Source organism: Mollisia scopiformis (genome assembly GCF_001500285.1).
Source record: "Mollisia scopiformis unplaced genomic scaffold LY89scaffold_34, whole genome shotgun sequence".
Taxonomy (NCBI): domain Eukaryota; kingdom Fungi; phylum Ascomycota; class Leotiomycetes; order Helotiales; family Mollisiaceae; genus Mollisia; species Mollisia scopiformis.
In genome coordinates this window covers 258,194-279,164 of record NW_017263614.1, presented here as the reverse complement: position 1 = coordinate 279,164, position 20,971 = coordinate 258,194, and the positions used below count along the sequence as shown (strand labels likewise).

Here is a 20,971-nt window from a genome sequence, read left to right as displayed (position 1 = left end):
GACTATGACAAAGACCGGTCAAAAGGACAGAGATCCAAGAAATTGCTGGGAGCATGTCTGACTGCATCGCACTTCGTAGTTCGTATTATCGAGATGAACGGAGGTGACCCTGCCGCAAATAACGAAGCATGTCCGAAGCAAAGCCAACATATCAAGTCTTAGGTCAGCTTTTTCGGTTGCCCTCACCAGCCCTGCTAGACGGATAAGCGCACCAAAGTGACCAGACGAGAGAGGCGTTGGGATGGGGCTGAAATGCAAGTCATATATTGGACTGGGTCAGCTTGACAGAGATTCGAGCTGTGTGACATCTGCCTCGAGACCAGCCCTTAAGCAGCCGTTGTCCTTCCTCTCTTGGGCCCCCTTTGCGACCCCTCGAATCTGCCAGCTGCCATAAATAGAGTGGAAGATATGAGGCACCATGGCGTCGACACCTCTGGGATCCTGGAAATGGAAATGGAATGGAAGTGCACAATCGCTTGATGACGTATCTTCCAGACCCACGGCAGCTGTCTCTCTAGTATCGGTATGTACCTTGGCAAGGAGGAGAGGAGCGGACAAACACCTGGTGGTCCGGCGGTTATCGGATGGTGTGTGCTATGCTTCTAGATCCAGCATTCACATTTGCAACAAAGAAAGGAATGAAGGCAATACTTGGCTGTGGTTGCGTGCAGCAACATATGTGATGAACCATTCGTGCCCCTCAGATAGACAACTCCCTGTCCTACATCAGTTGTACGTACACCAAAAGAAAGATCAGTACATGTCGCCGTCGACGTCGTTGGCTGGCGCCTCACGAATTGTTTGCTTGATCCCTTCTTCTTGATTCTGACTTGAGCTCACGTCTCACGCACGCACCGGTCAATATTCCAGATTCCAATAATAAATAGACAGCAGCCAACCCAGCGCAGGCCAGCCCACCTTTGACCCTTCTGGCGCGCCTCACTGTCCCAGCAATCTAATTTGATGCCTTAATTCTTCCAGCCCAGAGTCACAGCTCGATTGTCCGCCCCCGAATGGATAGATAGATGTTCTGAGGTTCTGCACTGCACTGCACCGCCAGACCGACTTGTTGCTGCTGCTGCCACTGCTACGTTGATGCGGCGCCCCATCTCCTGAATCACCACGAGTCATTTGTCGGGGCTCACGTCTTGCGGTCAGGAGTTCAGGTTCAGATTCAGGATTACATTCGTTCGGGCTCGCCTTCATCCACCGGCTTCTTTTTTTCTAGCCAGGTTCGTGCTCAGGTTGAGCTGTGCGGTGCTGCAAATAAGAAGTCCTTCTAACCGTAGCGAGTTTGCTAGCGATTTGGGTCCCGACTCTTCCCTCTACCTACTTCCACCACTCGACTCTACTTTCAATCTCTCAACAACTCTGCCTACTTCTCACGATTCCAAGACCGCCCATTGAACATCTTCGACTGCACGCGCAGCGCAGTCCAACGACCTTACCTTCAATACCGTCTCGCCACTGCAGCTCTTCTCGACCCTTCGACGCATGCGAGGTACCTCTCGCCTTTAGAAGTACCCGCCAGTACTTTGTCGCGAAGTCTGTTTGTGAAGACTCGATTTCACGAAAACCCTCCGCCACCACGCAACCTGCGAAGTACAACTCCCCGACGCGACGAGCAACACTGGCAACCCCACGAGAACGCCGACCGCGATGGCAGGGAACGAGATGGATTTGCTCAAGCAGGCTACACAAGCTATGATGGCAAGGTACGACGATGGCAGAATCCCCGTTTCCTTCAGTTCAGTTTCGCAGGGTGGACAAAGGCATATTGGCTCTTCTAGAAGCCTTCCTTCCTTCCCTTCATCCCATCCCAGAGCCGCTGCCCACCTGGCCCGGTTCTGGTGACGGGGTCACGATTGTTGTGCTCTGCCTCCCTCTGCCACCCGTTCACTTTCATTTCTGCGATGCGGCGGTTCTTCATGTCTCTTGCACATGCCATGCATGCAAGCAATACTGAACCCAACGTCAAAAGTAGTGACGAGGGGTCGGCCGCACCGCACTTCCTACCCCTTCCACCCTTCCCACAGGCTGCTTATCGAAGCGGCAATCGGTGACTGGCGCGTCTCAATTTGGGGCACACTAGAAATCGTCCCTTTGGGCTTTTTTCTTGCACTTTTGCACCGAGAAAGAAAGAATTTTTTTGATTATCGAGCATTGACACACCCCCTACCCTGCACCTGTTGCGCTCTCTATGCTGCTCAATTTTTCTACACCTTGCATTTTTTCCTTCCCTTTTTGTTAAATACCTCATGCCTCCAGACACTACTTGACCATCCTAGCGATGCGCTTCATGATGTCTCTTACTGATGTTTTTCGCAGAACTGAGGACGATGGGAACGATAGCTACGCTTCCGATACCCCCCGCTCCGGTGTCGCTACTCCACAGCCTGATCCCTCAGACAAGCGGTTACCTGGCATTATGCACAGTTACTTTGGACAGGTTGGTGCTGGTTCTTCTCAAAGTCCAAATTCTGGTGTCCTTGAAACCCCTGCTCTGGAGAGTGAAGCTCAAACTCCCCTTCCTTTTCACCGGCGGGAAGAAACCGAGGGTGATCAGGTGCTGTCGTCAGTCACGCCAGACTCTCACAATGAGCCTGCGAGTGACTCCCACGATAAAGACCCAATTGCTCAGCCGCCCACGGATAGTGAGCGTGCAGAGTCTCTTGCACCGAAGAACACCCCGACAAGTGGCCTGCATCCATACCCGACACCACCCGTTTCCCAGCCACCATCACTACACAAATTAAAATTGAGCGATTCAGGCTCTGAAGATGAGAAAGAAAGTGCAAAGACCACTGCTTCTTCATCTCCCGCACATCACAAGAGACTTTCGGAATCAATTCCGTCAAGCGCTCGCAGAGCCTCCTTGATGAATCCTCTCTCAAGTGTTGTGACGGCATCAAATGTTCATGCTGCTCATTTCTCTAACCCCAGCGATCGCTCTCCACCAACTACCCCTTCACGTTCTCGTCTGAGTTCTGAATTTCACGAGTCTCCATCAGTTGATCGACTCAAGAAGCTAACAGATGACGCTCCGCGTAAAAAGAGTATCCCTCCCACTCCAACACGCGCATTGTCCAACCAAACCGTCAAATCCGATGCGAGCGGTGGATCAGACCCGGCGAACGGCGCGAATAGTTCGAATGGACAGAACGGGAAGACTGCTACGGAATCTACGCATACTACATCAGCATCGTCGGGATCGACCGGTGCACCTGCACCGGCGCCAAAAGGAAAGCTGACAGTGAAGATCTCCGAAGCCCGAGGTTTGCGAAAGAGCAGAGACCCGTACGTGGTGGCTGTGTTCCAGAGAAACGAGTTGGTATCCAAGGGACCTTTACCTGAGGATAATGACGACAACGAAGATGCGACTAGCAGCCCAGCTATTGGAGGAATCCCCATCATGCGATCTGGCAGCGATTCAGGACGACCAATGGCAATTCCCATGAAGAGTCGACAGAGTAGCAACACTAGTCTTTCTGACTATCGTGATTTCAAGATCAAAGGCCGAAAATCTATGACGAATCCAAAATGGGACACCGAGGCCGTCTTGTAAGTTTTCAGAAACAAAGGTTGTTGATGGTAATACTGACTTTCTCTAGTGATGTGGTTGGATCTGATTCTCGTGTCAACATCACCATCTATGATAGAAGTAGCGCCGCCGAAGAATTCCTTGGTCACGTTGATTTGGAAGCCAATATCTCAGAGACTGAGAATTCGCCCCTCTCGGGATGGTTTCAACTACGAGGCAAAGATAACACCGACAATGGCCATCCTGGTGAGATCCATGTAGAGATCACCTTCCAACGAACCGAGAAGAAGCATTATGGACCAGAGGACTTCCAAATCTTGAAGCTTATTGGCAAGGGCACATTTGGTCAGGTTTACCAGGTCAGAAAGAAGGATACGAAGAGAATATACGCCATGAAGGTCCTCCAGAAGAAGGTTATTGTTCAGAAGAAGGAAGTCGCACACACTGTTGGAGAGAGAAACATCATGGTTCGAACAGCTATGGCCGACTCACCCTTCATCGTTGGACTCAAATTCTCCTTCCAAACACCAACAGATCTATACCTGGTCACAGATTTCATGTCTGGTGGAGAGCTGTTCTGGCATTTGCAGAAGGAAGGACGATTTGACGAGAAGCGTGCGAAGTTCTATATTGCTGAGCTTATTCTTGCTCTTCAACATCTTCATATGCACGACATTGTCTACCGCGACTTGAAGCCCGAGAATATTCTCTTGGACGCCAATGGTCACATTGCATTGTGCGATTTTGGCCTTTCAAAGGCAAACTTGACCAACAACGCAACCACAAATACGTTCTGTGGCACGACCGAGTACTTGGCACCTGAAGTTCTTCTGGATGAAGCCGGTTACACGAAGATGGTTGATTTCTGGTCCTTGGGTGTTCTTGTATTTGAGATGTGCTGCGGCTGGAGCCCGTTCTACGCTGAAGATACCCAACAGATGTACAAGAACATCGCCTTCGGAAAGGTCAGATTTCCTAGAGATACTTTGACCACCGAGGGCCGAAACTTCGTCAAGGGTCTTCTGAACAGGAATCCAAAGCACCGACTTGGAGCAACCGATGATGCAGAGGAGTTGAAGCGACATCCATTCTTCGCTGACATCGATTGGGAGGCATTGACTAAGAAGTTGATCACTCCTCCATTCAAGCCAAAGTTGAAGTCTGAAATCGACGTTTCAAACTTCGATCCTGAGTTCACCAATGCTCTCAATGGCGCATCATCACTTAATGCTCGCGCAGCAGCCTTGGCAGCTGGCGTTGCAACTTCCACACCTCTATCGCCTGGCATGCAAGCCAACTTCAAAGGTTTCACGTTCGTTGACGAGAGTGCTATGGATGAGCATATGGGAGCCAGTGTCAAGGAAGAGTTTGACGATATGGATGAAGATGAGAAGCGAGACCAAGACTGGGAGGACCCATTTGATGTTTCTGGCAAGCACCGTGGCGACAGAATGAGCGGCATTGTCAAAACCAACACCAACGAAGATAGCAGCATGTTCAACGGCGAACATTTCGACATGTAAATTGCAACAGACCGAATCATGTTTTCTTGCGCTTGATATGATCCTCTTTACATAGTACGCATCGGGCCGGAGTCGAATTTGTCTTTTTGCATTGGGTGGAGTCTGGTCTTCATGTCATCTGAATGCGCGGAATGAATGAATTGGGTGGGCGGGAGGTCAAATTGGACAATCACGAAGGGCAATGGATGAATGATCTGGGTCGGTTTCTCTCATCATTGTCACTCGGCTTGCCTTGACCTGTGGATATGGGTGGTACGAAATTGCCAGAGCAGGAGCTCTTGTTTTCCATTCTTCGCAGTCTGGTCACGGCATCTATCTACTGGGTGGAAAGTATGACATGCACACGAAATATGACATACGATGTCTTATGGGATGGGTTGCATTGGGGATTGCGTCTTTTCATCATGATGCGAAATGGCTATATATGGCAAATGCAGCGCAGCAGGTACATGAAATGTTCTGCGTGGACTGACTGATGAACTTCTTCTCGGAGACGAGCATAAGTCTGTCTTACTCATTCTATATGGTACAGCGAGGGATACACACACACGGAAACGACGATGCATGCATTCTCGCTGTATATTTGTCTCTCCTCCTCGTGCTAATACTGCAAGGAAGGCAGGGAGGATCTGTACTTAGAATTCACAAACCCCGTCATCGAGATTTCGATCGATGATAGCATAGTAGCAAGCATGATAATGTAATCATGATGACGAGTTCTCATGTGCCTTTTTTTCGTTTTAGGTGAAATGTGCAGGAGCCGTGCCGTCGCGACGTCCGAACCGGGAGAGGGTGTGAGAGGACAGGGTGGTGAGTGGTTGGTTTACGATGAGTGAGGATGAGGAGGATATGGGTAAGCGGTGGGAGCCGAGAGCAACGGGTGATTTCGGGGAGGAAAAGGGGATGGGTCGGGAGGAATGCGGCTCGTTCGGGTTGGGGCCGAAGGGGGTGGTGTCACGTGTTTGTGAAAGACAGGACAGGAGATTGGAGATGTGAAGGGCAGTCTGGTAGAGGATATAATGGGAGTTCTCCATATCCACATATCCTAGTGGAGAGTGTATAATATATATTCTCACTTCTCTGTTCCCTGAAATCTTATTCTTATTCAAGGTAGGTAAAAAGAAGCGACGCATAACAACTCAGTAAGTGTCTGGATGTCTGGTCGGGTTTGGGAGGTTTTCGCTGCTGTGGGTGTTTAGGTTGAAGGAACGATTAATAGATTCTCAAATCGCGTTTAGATAGCTGAAGACTCGGTTATCGGGATTTTGCTAGTGATGGTGTTTGAGGTTTGGATAGAGGGCATGTTGAGTTTGAATGGCTTTGTTAATTTCGAACACATCTCAATTGAAGGATATAGATGATGTGAAGAAGGTATGCCGGTGTCGAGCATGAATTCTTTGCTGAAGCTATTGTTTGGGCTTGGGACTAAGGAAGAGGTGCTAACTGGGTTGTAAGAATACTGTTGTACGAGGGTTTGTTTTTGAGTTTGGGGATATTGGCAATGAAAACTATGTTGTTGAAATTACCTGTACCTTCCGTTTGGGCACATGCTGGGAGGCAGTGGCTTCGATGCCGGTCCTTGTATTGCCAAAATTGAGTCAATCGACGAAAGTCGCACGTCCTTAAGTAGCTCAACGCTGTTAGAATTTTAAAATTTGAAAGGGCAAGAGCTTGTTTGAAGGAGTAAATGCATGTCAAGGTTGTAAAAATACAATCGGAAATAAGAAATCTAACAGCACAGAGCTTCAGTTTTGAGTTGCGTTGGATTGACTATGATTTTGAGTGTATTCCTAGGAATATGGATTATTTCAATTGTTTTCAGCAGGGTAGATATACTTTGAATACTCAATTTAACGTGACCAAGCGTCCCAGGTTCAATAGGTTATAAAGTTTTGATTCCGAGGAGACAATAACAAGGCATAGATGGCCGAAGAAGGTGCAGAATCTGGCATCAAGATATCAGCTCAGTCCTGGCCTGGAACTCTGTCAAGTATTAGATGCTTCCAAATGACCAAGGGTACATAATTCAAGACAAGGAAGATCCAGAACACTAGCGAAAAACACCAAGAAAGCGTTGCAACAGATATGGTACAAAGTATTATACGTCTCCACCTGAAGACAAATACTACAGAATTGCCAAAGGAAACAACATACTCAAGCATTGCAAATACAAGCTTTTCACTGGAACGCAAATTTAGGACAGACAATGTGGTACTGATGTACTTGTAACACTCTGAGAACTCAAAGTGGCAGTTGCCCCACTGAGAGCAGAAAGACAAGCTTCTCAATGCATGTACTTCTAGCCGCCTCCAAGTATTGGCCAATCGAGACCGAAATGTATCCAGCAAACGGGTCTGACTTTTCGAACCTTTTGACCTGTGGATATGCACTCTCGAGAAAGCAGGAGTGCTGATCCAAGTCTTTCACTGTACAAGCTCCCATTCTCTCTAAGTTATGCTATACACACAAGATCATCCTGTCTTCGCATCCTCCATTTTATGCCCTCAACCATGCATCCCCAACTCTGCATCTAGTGATGAGCAGCCTCCTCCTCTGGCTCATCCTCAAACCAATCAGCATCCTGCGCAACAGCACCCCCTTCCGCTTGTCCCTCAATGTCAACAGTCGAAGCTTCGTAAGCCTTCAACTCGTTCGCGATGTCGGCCTCTTCGGGAGACTTGGGTGGCTTTGGTGCACTGAATTTTTGGACGTGACCTTCGGAATCGTTGGCTTTGACGGCTGGGGCTTTGTAGTTTTTCAGCTCCTTGAGATAGAGGTCTTGGACGAGATCCGCTGGAACGAGGTATGTTAGCTCCGGGGTAATGAAAGCACTCAGTACGCTACAGAACCAGAGCTGCATATGCGCTGACCGCGAATGCTGAAGCAAGGAGAGTGCCAGAGTAAAGCTGGGCGATTCACGAACCTTGACGAACTGCCGTAGGAGTGATGAAGGTGCGTCTTGACACGACGGAAGCTTGTTGTCTCGCGACACGGGCGATCGAGGAACGCTGCAATTGTCAGTAAAGCTCGGTTAGAAGCTGTGAACAGTATATACCGAAGCTCGGAGAGTTTGTGTGAACATGGTGACGACTGTGGTGGTGTCAATTGGGATATTGAGGAGGTCGTTGATGAGATTCGGGTTGCATTTTCGAGGTTCTTGCACCGACGATCTCTTTCGGGTCTAGTCTACCGGCACGTGATTCTCAATATTACCTACTCCGACATTATCTTCTCCTCCTTGCTTCCCTCTTCTCTGAATATTCTGGTTCTCCGTTAGCATCATCCAGCTTTGGTAGTCATCAATATTGGCTATATGATAGTATATTCAATGCGATCCGTCAAAGTTTCCTGGCCTTTCCATCTTACGTTTCGAACAAAGTTCCTCCGAAGCATCATTGTCAAAAGTTATTCCAACATTCAAATGCCTTATGAAGTGACTATCTCTTACTCTGTCTTGAGCTTCATGATCGAATTGGGTTTCGATCTTTGTGACGATGTTTCAAGGTACACTTTACAATGCGACTTCCTCAAGAGAAAAGTAGCAAGAGGGAGGCACGAACAGGTTCAGCCATGATTGAATAAATCCTGCTATTTCTTTTCTACCCTGTCATCTTCATATTTTCAAATCATCAATATTGTCATACAAAACCCAATAGTCGTTCTCTTACGCTTCAATTATTGGTTGTTGCTCGTACTGTATCTTTCACCAATTGCTCCTTTGCAATTTCACTCGAATTCGAGCCTTGCTCCAAATCGGACTTCGAGATGCCAGAAAAAAGTTCAGTCATCCGCAGGTCGGTCAATGGGATGAAGTATAAGATCAAAGAATCCTGGGCAAAGCGGCCTTGGGGGCCAAAGCGATTGTGGATTCCTCTCACGGACGATGAGAAATTCCCCCCTCCCTGGCAGAACAATAAAGCTTCTCGTGAGTCTAATCTAGATTCATTGCTGGTTGAGTAATGCTGACGCTGAATTACAAGTCGAAAAAATCAGATCGCCAGACGAGCATATATGCACTCTTGCGGGCTTCTACCGTAGAAGAGGCGGCGGTTTGATGGGGCCGGAGGATTTCGTCGTGGTGTATAGACAAAGCCACCAAGGCAACTTTTTCAAGAAGCCACAGCCGATAGACTTCAATGCTACCAAGGTCGAGCTTATAGCATATGGAGGAATGTTCCCTATGGTGGCGCCAGAATACGACGACTGGGTAGATATCGAGCTCACTAACGATACTTGGCTCAGCCCAAACCAGAGGCTCCAAGTGGATCGGATGGAAAAGCAAGTTGCCGAAGCAAGTCAAAATGAAGGTGACATGTACGCCGTCTTGCAATTGCTGCGGCGATTCAAGAGGCTGAGAGAACTTGATATTATCATCGAAGTTCGAATAACTGAGCACAACCAGGTCTACAGCAGCCAAGATTTAGCACGCCTCAAAGCTCTTCTTAGGCCTCATCCTGACCGAGACGAGATCCAAGGTCGAGTGTTTATTCGGTTTGAACGCACTGAGGATCTACCAAACTTCACACCAGAATTATTGCGGAAGTGGCAGGAGAGCTGGTATGGGGCACTTACTGCACCCAGACCTCATGAACTGGGATGGCCTGGACTTAAACGAGAGCCCAGATGGCCAATATCCAGAAGCTACCCATAGACATTTACGACGCATTCGTGGGCAGGAAAGCTGCAAAGGGCTGGTGGGAATTGGAATTGTCCCCGTGTACGGAATTGGATCTTTGCAGAGTAGGGTATCAGCGAGCAAGAAGATGAGTCCGTGATGGGGAATTAAGGAAAACTCTCCACAGCGTATTAAATCAAATTCTCATCAACAACGTTCTCAATGGAGTTGAAGTTCGTCCATGAAAGTTGTCCATGATATGTCTATGAATACAGGGCTCAATATGCAAGCCATGCCAAACTCCCTATCCTCGTACAAGCCAGACCTCCCATTATGCGTAGAAATTGACAGTGTCCTTCTTCTTAGCCTGGACCTCTGCAATAGCATCAACATAATGCTCGTGACTGATCTTGTTCTTCCCCATTCTCAATGCAATCATACCCGCCTCCACGCAGACAGCCTTCAATTGTGCACCACCAAACTCATCCGTACTTCGTGCCAACTCTGGCCAGTTGACTGCATCGTCGACCGTCATCTTTCTGCTGTGAATCTTCAAGATCTGAGCTCGTGCTTCTTCGTTGGGAAGAGGGAATTCGATCTTTCTGTCTAGACGTCCGGAACGGAGTAGAGCAGGATCGAGAACGTCGACTCTGTTTGTAGCAGCAAGGACCTTAATACGATCATCCGAAGCAAAACCATCCAGTTGATTGAGAAGCTCCAACATAGTTCTCTGCACTTCTCTGTCTCCACTCTTCTCACTGTCGAAACGCTTGGTTCCTACGGCGTCCAACTCATCGATGAAAATGATCGCTGGAGCCTTCTCTTTTGCAAGGGCGAAGCAGTCTCGTACGAGTTTAGCACCATCACCAATGAACATTTGTACAAGTTGTGGTCCGGCAAGCTTTAGGAAGGTGGCGTCGGTTTGGGCAGCGCAGGCTCGTGCTAACAGGGTCTTTCCGGTACCAGGAGGGCCGTACATCAATGCACCTATTCAGTTTAGCAAGGTTATAGGTCTGATAGAAGAAATGGACATACCCTTGGGAGCCTTGATGCCAATCTTCTTGAACCGCTCAGCCTCCTTCATTGGCCAAACGATAGCCTCAACCAATTCCTCAATCTGCTTATCCAATCCTCCAACATCTGTGTACTTCTCCGTTGGCTTCTCATCAACCTCCATTGCCTTCACTCTGCTGTCATATTCTGCAGGTAATGTGTCCAATACCAGGTATGAGTCCTTGTTTACACCGATCAGATCTCCGGGCTTCAGCTTCTCGGGGTCCACCAGACCAATCAAGGGAAGGAAGATGGTTTGTCTGGTAGAAGTCTTAATCACGGCTGACTTTCCAACTCGTGTAGCATCCAGATCAATATTAGCACCTTCTTCCTGTGATTCGGCGGTTGGGTCGAGATCGAGCAGTTCAACGACATTACCAACAAGGTACGGTAGTTGTCTGTTTGGATGTAAGCCACACCATCAAAACAACTTGTCATAGCATCTCCAATCCCATACCTGTTGTTCTCAATCTTATCCAGGTTGTCCTTGATCTTCTCGCCCATCGCAGCCTTCTCATGTGAAAGACGCTGGAATTCGCTCTTCATAATTCGTGAATCATTCTCCAACAGCCGTCTCCGCGTGAGGATATCTTGTGTGCTTAGGCTGTAGATCTCCTCATCTATTGGGTCTTCTTCTTTCTCCTCTGGCTCTGCGTCCTTCATCTCCGCATCGCCATTTTGGTTTGGCTTCTTCTCCTTGTCGCCGTCATCCTTCTTGTCTTCCTTCTGCTCACGCTCGAGATCATCGAGATCTTCTAACGTAGACATTATTGAAGGTGTGTGGTTCAAAGCGAACGGCGGATAGGTCGAGATAGGAAGGGAATCGCTTCGTCTTTGTCACAAAAGTAGATTGTTGATTCAGCAGAGCTTCGAAGCACTTGGAGCTTCCATGTCCTAGCGCGAAGGCAGCCCAGAACTGCGCGTACGTAGCACGTGATTATAATTAGTCAGCCGCTAAAGGCCAGGCATTTACAAATGCTCACCTTCAACCCTCATGAATCTTCATCCTTTCACCTTCGCTCTCGCCCACGAAGAAAATCGAACTGTCGCTTCAAACTTCAAAGTTGCCGGTCATCTTTCTACAACGACAGTACGACAACTTCAACGACACGAAATTTTTCACAGACGCCTTCACTGGTTCATCGTTCTGAGAAGAATTCAATCGTCAGCGGCAGCAGCGCAATTCTCTTCGACTACATTCCACTCGCCACCCATCTTCTACACCCCATCCCGACTCCGACTTCATATTATCGGCCTACAATCCTCGAGCGATCAGATCAGCTAGGTTCTCTCGGACATCTCGAACGCGCGATCTTTACAACTTGCTCCTCGTGATAAAGGCTCCGATCAAATCCTGATTCCGTCCGGCCGTCGAATAATCGGCGACCTACATCACCTCAGGCGTTTCCAGTCAATACCGCCAAAACGCATTCCCCACTCTTTCGCAAGCTTACCACTACCCTTCTCTGCGAAAAGCCAACCAGGGACATTCGACACCGATCTGCTGTATCGAAGAAGCGCAAACAAGTGCGTCGAAAGGCCAGCAAGCGCCCGGTCTTCAACGAACTTGACAATATCTACCGCGCAAAGCCGTATCAGCCAAAGATGCTTGCCCCGAACGCTTTCCCTGAGAAGGGCGGTGCGACAGAATGGAGCGAGAATCTGAACATGTCCCTGATCTGCAAGGACTGTAGAGAAGATCCTCCTAATCTCGTCGAAGAGTTCTCTTCTGGTGATATGGTCTGTGCTTCCTGTGGCTTGGTCCTCGGTGATCGCATCGTCGACACTCGCTCTGAATGGCGTACCTTCTCCAACGATGATCAAGGCAACGATGACCCATCCCGTGTTGGTGATGGCGCAAATCCCCTTCTCAATGGTTCTCAACTTCAAACCACGATCGCTTTCGGGGATGGCAGTGCTCGCAGCCGCGACCTGCTCCGCGCTCAAGGCAAATCTTCCACTGACAAGGCTAGCAAGGTCCTTCTGGCTGCATACAAGGAGATCGGTGCTCATTGCGACGCCGTTAATATCCCTAAGAATGTTTCTGACACCGCCAAGCACCTCTTCAAGCTGGTCGAAGACGCCAAGGCATTCAAAGGCAAAGCTCAAGAGGCTATCATTGCCGGCTGTATCTTCATTGCTTGCCGCCAGTGCAAAGTTCCCCGTACTTTCAGAGAGATCTACGCATTGACCAAAGTTTCGAAGAAGGATATTGGCCGAACTTTCAAGTCTTTGGAGAAGTTCTTTGCGGCAGACAGTGCTAAGGGTGCTTTGGCAGGTGGTCCTGGTAAGTTACTTGAGAGTGCTATCCATTTTTATTTGATATTAACAGTCTATCTACAAAGGCGCGCTTCCATCTGCAGAGACATATCAAACCACTACCTCTACCGGTGCCAGCGACCTGTGCGTCCGTTATTGCAGTCAACTTGGTCTTAATCGTCAAATCTTCGTCAAGGTCTCGCAAGGACTCGCTGATAAGATGTCAACCGTTGGTGACCTCGCTGGTCGCTCTCCTCTGTCCGTTGCTGCCGCATGCATCTACATGGCCTCATACCTACTTGGCAAGCCAAAGACGCCGAAGGAAATCTCTCTCGTCGCTGGTGTCAGTGATGGTACCATCCGTACTGCATACAAGCACTTGTATCAAGAGCGAGACAGATTGATTGAGGATGAGTGGATTGCTGATGGCAAGGGCAACAAGGCTGATCTCCCAGTTGGCTGAATGGGTGATACCATATGCCTGACTCGGTCGATTCATACATGACGTACGACGACTGGGGATTATTGTTGGTCTACATCTATCTGCGATTCTGCTTCTGACACTGCGTTTTGATCGTTGCTTTGCGGCCTGATCATTCATTGCATTGATTTAGCAGGACGAGACTGAACTGAGGTGTTCTTGTCATGATGGCTAATGACCTCTCGAGCAAGTTGAGATTACTCTCTTGAGATATTCAGCGGAAGAATAGTCATCAGTTGATGGCACGATTGCTTGTTATTAGGATTTAATAGACCAATACAAGACAATCATCAATAGCATTCTTGAATGTGATCAATCTATGTGACACCATCAACAGTTAGTATGATAGAGAAACTTGTCGAACGAGCCCTCATCACTCAGACTTTGCCACTCCTTGTTCTCTTTTTCGGTCTCTCTTCTTCATCTTGACCATGATGATCATTTTCCTTTACTTCGTTATCCTTCCCAGCCCGAAACTCGGGAGCCTTTTCCACCTCTTTCTCGCCATCCTTCTTAACATCCTCTTCTCCATCCCCCACTTCCTCAGCCCTCAATCTCTCCCTAACCTTCATCAACGCCTTGCCCAGAAGATTCATCCCCCACTTATCTCTCATCTCACCCGCCCTCTTCTCCGTAAACCCAATCCCCCAAATCCTATCCATCGGACTCGCCTCCACCAACTCCCTCTCCCCCGTCCCCACCAACCTCTCCCTCAAACTAACCCCCTCGCCCTCCAATTCCCCCCTATCCACCCCATACCGAAACTTCAACCACGTCCCCTCCTCCACAATGCGTTCCCGTTCCTCTTCCCACACCTTCTGCTCAAAATTCTTTACTTTCCGTCCCAGCGCTTTCTGGGCTTTGGGGGAAGTGGTTGTCAGGATTTGAGCAGCGATGGTGGGGTCCGAGAAGAGCAGCGCTTTGCGGTGCATCATGTATTGTTCGGCCGTTTTGTAGGTTGTGGTTGTGGAGGGACAGGTGAAGGGGGAGTGGTACCATTGGGACATGTAGCCGTGGGGTGAGCTGTGTTCGCGCCAGAAGTAGATGGGCTCATCTGTCTCAACTTGAGGTATTGTTGAGGCCATAGCTGCGGGTTCTCTGATCATCAAAGTCGTGAGAGAATAGCTGAGAATTAGTGATGAAAAGGGAGTAATATATAGCAATATGTAGAGGCCTGATGACTCTTCACCGGGACGAACTCTATGGGCCGTTACATTTCATGGGAAGGTGCAGTCTTGGCAGCCAATTGATATAGTCCTCAGCCTTCATGCTGTGCAAGCCACCGGTCGTCTCAGCCTCCGGCGTGCTGCAGGTGTGACTTCAGGCACGCGCGGTGTCACTGTTACGGTGACTCAAAAGGGAACCGTACCAGTATCTCGGTACTATCGAGATACAAACTTTTGCAATCTCATGATAGGAGTCGAGAAGGGGTATGTGATGGAAAGTGGTTGCCGTGTTGAAGCTCCGAAGTCAGGTTGATTGATTAGAAACAGGGATGCCGCTGATGCCGAGGCGTTGGAAATCTGACAACCGAAAATGTGGGGGACTAGAGCTGGGGAAGCTTCAACGACATCCCTCTTCTCTCTTGCTCTTTACCCCATTGTTCTCTGCAACTCTCCCGATTGTCTATAATATTCATCAAATCCTCTAAAGTTTTCTCAAGCAACAGATTCAAACATTATCACAACCAAAATGTCTGGTCCGGGTGCAGGTTTCGAGTATCCCGTCAAGGAAGTCTCTTGGCTGAAGAGAGATGTTCTGCTCTTTGCCAACTCGATTGGATGCACAGCAGATGAACTACATTTCCTCTACGTACGTCTGCCCCTTGCCCCCATCTTCAACATCAATCTAAAAAGAACCAGGAACTCCATCCCAACTTCGCCGTCTTCCCAACCTACCCCATCATCTTACGTACATTCCATCCTCCCACACCATACCGAACCACTTACTGACTTCTTCAAGCATTCAAACTCACCCACCAAGACATAATCGACTTCTACGCCGCCCAAGCCAGCACCCCCATCCCCAACGTCCCCAAATTCGACGCCCGCCGCGTCGTCGACGGCCAACGCCTGATGACCTTCCTCAAGCCCCTGCCCCCCACCTCCGCCGGCCGCACCTTCGAGCTGCGCTCCAAGGTCATCGGCGTCTACGACAAGGGCAAAGCCGGCTCCGTCGTCGAAACCCAGCAGGATATCGTGGATAAAGCGACAGGCGAGAGCTACGCGCGAGCGGTCGGCAGTGCTTTTTTTGTAGGACAGGGGAATTGGGGAGGTCCGAAGGGGCCGGCGACGGAGAATTTCCCGCCGCCGAAGGGGAGGGAGGCGGATGTTGTGGTGAGTCATCAGACGACGGCGGAGAGTGCTTTGTTGTATCGGTATGTGGATTTTCTTGGTTCTGGGAGAGCGAGGTGCTGATGAGAAGTGCAGGTTGAATGGGGATTATAATCCTCTTCATGCGACGCCCGAGCCGGGACAGAAGATGGGGTTTGGTGGTACTATTATGCATGGACTTTCGAGTTGGAATTTTGCTGCTCATGGATTGCTGAAGGCGCTGGGTGGGAGCGATCCGAAAAATATTAGGGAGTTTCAGGCGAGGTTTGCTAGTCCTGTTAAGCCGGGCGATAAGCTTGTTACGGATATTTGGAGAACGGGGGAGATGAAGGGGGAGTGGGAGGAGATTAGATTCGTGACTAAGGTTGTGGGTGGGAAGGTGTGTTTGAGCAATGGACGGGCATTGATGAAGTGTGTTGGTGGAGCGAAGAGTAAACTGTAGACTTTGAAAATGGGGGATGTTTCCGGTTTGGTGGCACATATGGAGGGGAAGTTTGATATCAAATGAATGATGATTTATGTTTATTTTTGCATAAGCAAACACTATTCTTTGCTGCATAACGCGCACTGATGTGATTCGTGGCTACAAGAAAGGGAATGAATTAATCAACCCTTTTCGTTTGAAACCCAGATAATAACACCAAAGGAAATCTTCTAAGTTCTAACCCTAACCTAGCAAGTGCTCCTGGTGAGCACAAATTGTGTGTATATAACAAGTATTACAGCTCACTTGATGGCAAGAGAATGGGGCCACTTGAAGGAAAGAACACGAAAAGCAATACGAGCACAGTGACAATCGAAAGGATGGACAATCCAATAAAAGAACAAGAACGGAGCGACCTTTGCCCTATACACATCGAGGCTGGTTAGCTTCTCGGCCTTCTTGCTAGCTAGACAAGTATGACAACTTACATTCTGCCTGGTCGTTTCGTAAGTGACGCGAAAGGATAGCGTCGATCACATCCCCGAGATATTGACCCCTCTGCAGGACATACTTTTTCGATGCCAAAGGTTGGTTTTCCGAATACAAGGTCAAGAATCTCAGCCAGTTGGCAATGATCGGGCCCGCGGATTCCACTCTTCGATCGCCGGCCGCGATCTGGGTGTTGAAACGGTCGCTGTATTCTAGCTTGAGTCCAGGTTGGGGATATAAGAAATCGGGATATATCGAGGCTTGGTTTAGAGCTTGAATAATGGCGTCGTCTGGGGTGGAGATAAAGATCACATGACACTGAGGGTTGCGACTTTTGTCCTTCTTTGCTTCCTCCTTGAGCTCTTCAATAGCAGCAACATAGTTTGCTGGCCAGCTTCTGTTGGGACCGTTTTGCAGGATATTTAGGGCAAAAGGCTCTACGCTCAAGTCGTGGAATACATGACCGGGAAATCTTTCTACCAATTGCGCCTGCTCCTGCAGGTCAGAGAAGGTGGTTTTTCCCACTGCTGGGAAACCAGAGACGATAATTGTGCCTATTAGTAGTGTCAGCACGATTCTATCTTGCTCATAAGCAATACGAAGATTTGAAAGTAGGAAATTGGATATGTCCAGCAAATAATTGTCCGGTTGGAGGAATACTGACTTCTACGCGGAGCAAATATCGATTCCCATGTTCGCTGCTCTTCAAGTACAGGTCCGTCCACAGCTACTTCTTCGACTGGTTCAGCTACTTGTCGTCTTTCAGCTGCGCGAGCAACTGCCCTTTCAGCTGCTCTCCGTGCTTGAAGCTGCTGGAAACGCGTACGACCGCCATCCGTTGTTCGGGCATCAGGAGCTGGTTGTAATCGGATACGTTCTTCAGCCAGCTGTGCTTCAGCAGCCAGGCGCTCCGCTTCGGTTTGACTAGCTGCATCCAGGGCGGCTTGGCGAGCTGCTTCAACCCGAGCCTCTTCTGCCACACGCGCTGCTTCCACTCGATTTTCCTCTTCAATCCGAGCTGCTTCAAGCAGAGCTTCTCTGGCTACACGAGCTTGCTCGGCCACACGAGCTTCTTCGCGCTCACGAGCTTCTCGGGCTATACGAGCTGCTTCCCTTGCAGCTGCCTGGGCTTGAGTTGCTAACAGGGCCAGGCGATTTTGCTCAAGAAGGGCACGTCGAGCTGCTTCAGTCTGTTCAGGATTGACCCCTTGTCTGCGTGCTATTACAGCTGTACCGAGTTGTCTGACATCGTCTGCAAATTGCTGACGTCGTTGTATTAGTCGATACTGGGTCCGAAAGGTTGCCATCAACACAAAGAATGGCCCTCGCCCTGCTGTATCATCTTCCAGCAAGAAACCCTCTGATTGCTGGACGGCCTCTATTTGGTCGTTGGAACCTTGTAGTAAAAGGGACCGGAGTCTCCCTTGCAAGATTTCTCGCCGTTGGTCCTTAATCTCCTCGGTGGCAGCTTCGTCACCCCACGGACTAGTGGCGCTGGTTTCATATTCAATTCTCTCCTTTTCAAGGATCACTCTGAATGTGGCTGGATTTCCAGTGCGCTCGAAAACGGCTTGCCATATATCAAGGTGTCGGAACCTGTCGCTGTCCAGGTTGTTTAATATACGAGTGATTGCTGTCCTCATTGCGGCCACTGGCAATAGACTCCCTCTGGCGAATGGCCCTGCTCTGGCGAACTGCTCTGCTCTTTCTTCTTCGAGCGCGGTGCCAACGTCAAAGTTTGCGGGTAGTTCCATGGTTGGGACTTCACGCAATATTCGTTGTATCCTGGCCTCTGCATCCGATGCCCCTAAGGCATCTCGAAACCTCACTCTAAGTCTCTGCTCATTCCGATTCCAGGTATCAGATTGCCAGCCAAGTTCTTCGTCAGTGAGAGGGACTTCCTCAGGTTGTTGCCCTGTTGCAGTGGTTGCTGCAGCGAAAGACATAATCGATATAGAGTGATCAGCAAAAATCGCAATTTGAAATTATAAGAAAGTGTTGGTTGAAGGTAGAAAAGCATTTGTAGCGCAGCATGATAATCTTTGAAATACTTTACAATGACTCCTTTGTCTCGCAGAGGACTTGAGATTGGGGCGCAAACAAACATTCCTCGAATTTGGAGCGCGAACAAAGAGGCGCTGAATGAAAACAGCAATGTGCATTGTTTACAACAAAGCGGAATTGAAAGTTCGCAGACGGTGATTGCTGTAACAAGAATTGCTACTTGCAATCTAGTAACAATAGGTACCTATGCATAGGTACCTCCGTACGAACGCAGCAGTGGCGCTTGCCTCGGTACAGTACTGTGTGCTTGTGTCAGACGTCGAAATATGATCGAAGCTTCAGCAACGGCGCAAACTTTGGTGACGATGTGACTGAACAGATAGAGACATGAGTAGTGACAGTTGAGGTGAAAATAAGGTTAGGGAGTCCGTTGAGTAGCTGACGAAAAGGGTTAGCATCAGTACGTAAGGCCTTAAATCGTAGGCATGCATGCATGATAGGCGGGGGTACGACATGCGATGGTGATGGTTAAGGCAGGTTGATCTGATCGGATACCTACTTCACACAACAAAATACAAGAGCGTGGCGTGGTTATGACGAAATGGGCGCTGATGACGTCGAAGTAGGCCATGGTTGGTTTACTTGGCCTGGATTAATGAGCTCTCAATTGAGCCATGGCGGACTTACTAATAATATATATATGTGTGTGTATATGCGTACCTACATCCTTCTCCAGTTCCTCCGACTCTGCTCGATTTCAATTTTGGCTCGAGTTCGATAATATGCGTCGCCGAGCGAGCACGGTCTTGGCAATAGTCGCTCGCAAAGGTGATGTGTGAGTTCTAAACCATACTTATATACCTGTAGCGCAGGCGCACCCGATCCAATACATTTTCCTGTTTTGTTCGTATTGCCTTTGTCTTTGCATTATGCTATTACTGTTCTCATTGTCAAATGCTTTTGGAGTTGACGACCACCGCAAACACATCGGTCGCTCTATAGTGTACTCTGTCCATTTTTAACTTTGCCCTCATGTAAATCCAATAACAAGATCGATAAGTATTGTTTAAAGGATCCGATTAGCCCTCAGAGCATAGGAGATTTTCAGAGGTAGACAAAATGAAGATGTTCTATTTTCCCTTGGCCGGCATATTGATTTTCCGTTCAGCAGACTTCACTCCACTTTTCTTGGCATCTTCCTTGCCTTCACTTCTCCTTTGCTTTCTGTTCTTTCCTCCTTTCCGCTCTAGGCGATTACTCATCAGAGCTGAGTGCCGGACCGAGACACTTCAAATAGAACGCTTGGGTAGCTGCTTCTGCGCTAGGCGGCCTGGGCTCAAAAATGGCCTGATTTCTCCGTCACGTGCAACCTTCACGTCGAGGCCATCTGCTCCAACCCAATCACAAGCTGCCCATGTCAACGTCGAAGGAATTCCTTCCAGACTTGAGACTTTGCACTGTCAGGTCGGCCTGCAAACCTTATCTTTGGAGTCCAGACAAAGCGAGCACTCCCGTGCTGCAGTGGGGCAAAGGGCTCGCTCTGCTTCTGCTGATGCCACTGCAGACCGGCCACAAGAGTGCGCTTCCTGAACACAAATATGAGCTTAAGCAATTCATCCTCGATCCGCAATAGTTCGAGTTGTGCCGCAGAGAGTTGTCCGTAATCCGTATTGCGGACGTGGCTCTCTCCCACAACGGGTCATATACCCCCGTCTCGTCACTTTTCTCAGCCCATTCAAGTGCTACCAGGGGCTCAGCATGCGCTCGGGAGATTTGCTATTGGAAGTGGAAGGAAAGCATCTCCGCTTGCCCAGGATTGGTCGATGTTCTCTATTGTCTTTCTCTGTGGCTTCTTGACATGGGGAAATCGCTTCTGTTTTGAACTAAGTGTTTCGATGCTCGCCTTGCTATGCATGGTGACTGCTTAAGAGTGGCTTGCATTGCCAGATCTTGCGAGAGCATGCTCCATGTATTCATGTTCAAACAGACATGGCAAGGTGATGGTCTAGACCGAGCCACCGCTTCTGATACCCTGAGAATATGCATGGCATTGCTGCTGCGCTAGTCTACTTATGATTGTTGGATCGGCGATCTGGGAAACCCGTAAGATTCTCTGCCAGTTTAGCCTAGGGAAGACATTGCCATGCCTCCCCACTACCGTATGGAGTACAGGTACAGCAATGAATCGACACTGCTGTCTTCCTTCCTCAACCACTTCGACCCCTCTGCAGTTCTTCCTACTTCGCTGT

General features: G+C 48.9%; 10 protein-coding genes across 10 annotated transcripts; 6 read left to right on the top strand and 4 right to left on the bottom strand.

Annotated features, from left to right (window-relative positions):
• Window positions 1-243: 243 nt before the first annotated feature.
• LY89DRAFT_348215 (uncharacterized protein) lies at window positions 244-1,084 on the top strand. Its single transcript, XM_018206901.1, has 2 exons — window positions 244-857; window positions 909-1,084. Exon 1 carries the CDS (start codon window positions 419-421, stop codon window positions 821-823), a length of 405 nt encoding a protein of 134 aa, XP_018062380.1. The 5' UTR covers window positions 244-418; the 3' UTR covers window positions 824-857; window positions 909-1,084.
• Window positions 1,085-2,128: 1,044 nt separating this feature from the next.
• On the top strand, window positions 2,129-5,187 carry LY89DRAFT_348229 (kinase-like protein). The gene is made up of 2 exons (XM_018206902.1): window positions 2,129-3,561; window positions 3,612-5,187. Exons 1-2 carry the CDS (start codon window positions 2,291-2,293, stop codon window positions 5,062-5,064), a joined length of 2,724 nt encoding a protein of 907 aa, XP_018062379.1. The 5' UTR covers window positions 2,129-2,290; the 3' UTR covers window positions 5,065-5,187.
• A 2,064-nt stretch (window positions 5,188-7,251) lies between these two features.
• Window positions 7,252-8,182, bottom strand: LY89DRAFT_691329 (uncharacterized protein). The gene is made up of 3 exons (XM_018216286.1): window positions 8,120-8,182; window positions 7,988-8,072; window positions 7,252-7,857 (listed from the first exon to the last, which is right to left on the bottom strand). The coding sequence occupies exons 1-3, from the start codon at window positions 8,144-8,146 to the stop codon at window positions 7,595-7,597; spliced, it is 375 nt and encodes a 124-aa protein (XP_018062378.1). The 5' UTR covers window positions 8,147-8,182; the 3' UTR covers window positions 7,252-7,594.
• A 647-nt stretch (window positions 8,183-8,829) lies between these two features.
• On the top strand, window positions 8,830-9,715 carry LY89DRAFT_789277 (uncharacterized protein; the record flags this gene model as incomplete). Its single annotated transcript, XM_018223235.1, has 2 exons — window positions 8,830-8,989; window positions 9,045-9,715. The coding sequence occupies 2 exons, from the start codon at window positions 8,830-8,832 to the stop codon at window positions 9,713-9,715; spliced, it is 831 nt and encodes a 276-aa protein (XP_018062377.1).
• On the bottom strand, window positions 9,710-11,578 carry LY89DRAFT_691327 (26S protease regulatory subunit 6A). The gene is made up of 3 exons (XM_018216285.1): window positions 11,190-11,578; window positions 10,715-11,130; window positions 9,710-10,666 (listed from the first exon to the last, which is right to left on the bottom strand). The coding sequence occupies exons 1-3, from the start codon at window positions 11,498-11,500 to the stop codon at window positions 10,011-10,013; spliced, it is 1,383 nt and encodes a 460-aa protein (XP_018062376.1). The 5' UTR covers window positions 11,501-11,578; the 3' UTR covers window positions 9,710-10,010.
• Window positions 11,579-12,202: 624 nt separating this feature from the next.
• On the top strand, window positions 12,203-13,679 carry LY89DRAFT_347798 (cyclin-like protein). The gene is made up of 2 exons (XM_018206899.1): window positions 12,203-13,019; window positions 13,078-13,679. The coding sequence occupies exons 1-2, from the start codon at window positions 12,338-12,340 to the stop codon at window positions 13,452-13,454; spliced, it is 1,059 nt and encodes a 352-aa protein (XP_018062375.1). The 5' UTR covers window positions 12,203-12,337; the 3' UTR covers window positions 13,455-13,679.
• On the bottom strand, window positions 13,653-14,979 carry LY89DRAFT_765453 (DUF1768-domain-containing protein). The gene has a single exon (XM_018221670.1). The coding sequence runs from the start codon at window positions 14,576-14,578 to the stop codon at window positions 13,850-13,852; it is 729 nt and encodes a 242-aa protein (XP_018062374.1). The 5' UTR covers window positions 14,579-14,979; the 3' UTR covers window positions 13,653-13,849.
• On the top strand, window positions 14,676-16,316 carry LY89DRAFT_691326 (Thioesterase/thiol ester dehydrase-isomerase). Its single transcript, XM_018216284.1, has 4 exons — window positions 14,676-15,284; window positions 15,335-15,383; window positions 15,435-15,849; window positions 15,902-16,316. The coding sequence occupies exons 1-4, from the start codon at window positions 15,165-15,167 to the stop codon at window positions 16,245-16,247; spliced, it is 930 nt and encodes a 309-aa protein (XP_018062373.1). The 5' UTR covers window positions 14,676-15,164; the 3' UTR covers window positions 16,248-16,316.
• Window positions 16,317-16,691: 375 nt separating this feature from the next.
• On the bottom strand, window positions 16,692-18,664 carry LY89DRAFT_677343 (uncharacterized protein; the record flags this gene model as incomplete). The annotated part of the gene is made up of 2 exons (XM_018213674.1): window positions 16,692-17,272; window positions 17,383-18,664. The coding sequence occupies 2 exons, from the start codon at window positions 18,662-18,664 to the stop codon at window positions 16,692-16,694; spliced, it is 1,863 nt and encodes a 620-aa protein (XP_018062372.1).
• A 1,008-nt stretch (window positions 18,665-19,672) lies between these two features.
• LY89DRAFT_347738 (uncharacterized protein) lies at window positions 19,673-20,520 on the top strand. Its single transcript, XM_018206898.1, has one exon. The coding sequence runs from the start codon at window positions 19,842-19,844 to the stop codon at window positions 20,310-20,312; it is 471 nt and encodes a 156-aa protein (XP_018062371.1). The 5' UTR covers window positions 19,673-19,841; the 3' UTR covers window positions 20,313-20,520.
• The last annotated feature ends 451 nt before the right edge of the window (window positions 20,521-20,971 follow it).

Coding starts and splice junctions, on each gene's coding strand:
- LY89DRAFT_691329 (XM_018216286.1), bottom strand. CDS start 8,146: ATGTTCACACAAACTCTCCGAGCTTCG. Junction 8,073..8,119: donor CACAAACTCTCCGAGCTTCG/GTATATACTGTT, acceptor TGACAATTGCAG/CGTTCCTCGATCGCCCGTGT. Junction 7,858..7,987: donor TCCTACGGCAGTTCGTCAAG/GTTCGTGAATCG, acceptor ACCTCGTTCCAG/CGGATCTCGTCCAAGACCTC.
- LY89DRAFT_691326 (XM_018216284.1), top strand. CDS start 15,165: ATGTCTGGTCCGGGTGCAGGTTTCGAGTATCCCGTCAAGGAAGTCTCT. Junction 15,285..15,334: donor ATGAACTACATTTCCTCTAC/GTACGTCTGCCC, acceptor AAAAAGAACCAG/GAACTCCATCCCAACTTCGC. Junction 15,850..15,901: donor GAGAGTGCTTTGTTGTATCG/GTATGTGGATTT, acceptor TGAGAAGTGCAG/GTTGAATGGGGATTATAATC.
- LY89DRAFT_348229 (XM_018206902.1), top strand. CDS start 2,291: ATGCGCTTCATGATGTCTCTTACTGATGTTTTTCGCAGAACTGAGGAC. Junction 3,562..3,611: donor TGGGACACCGAGGCCGTCTT/GTAAGTTTTCAG, acceptor GACTTTCTCTAG/TGATGTGGTTGGATCTGATT.
- LY89DRAFT_348215 (XM_018206901.1), top strand. CDS start 419: ATGGCGTCGACACCTCTGGGATCCTGGAAATGGAAATGGAATGGAAGT.
- LY89DRAFT_347798 (XM_018206899.1), top strand. CDS start 12,338: ATGCTTGCCCCGAACGCTTTCCCTGAGAAGGGCGGTGCGACAGAATGG. Junction 13,020..13,077: donor TGCTTTGGCAGGTGGTCCTG/GTAAGTTACTTG, acceptor CTATCTACAAAG/GCGCGCTTCCATCTGCAGAG.
- LY89DRAFT_691327 (XM_018216285.1), bottom strand. CDS start 11,500: ATGTCTACGTTAGAAGATCTCGATGATCTCGAGCGTGAGCAGAAGGAA. Junction 11,131..11,189: donor GATAAGATTGAGAACAACAG/GTATGGGATTGG, acceptor ACATCCAAACAG/ACAACTACCGTACCTTGTTG. Junction 10,667..10,714: donor TGGCATCAAGGCTCCCAAGG/GTATGTCCATTT, acceptor TAAACTGAATAG/GTGCATTGATGTACGGCCCT.
- LY89DRAFT_347738 (XM_018206898.1), top strand. CDS start 19,842: ATGAAGATGTTCTATTTTCCCTTGGCCGGCATATTGATTTTCCGTTCA.
- LY89DRAFT_765453 (XM_018221670.1), bottom strand. CDS start 14,578: ATGATCAGAGAACCCGCAGCTATGGCCTCAACAATACCTCAAGTTGAG.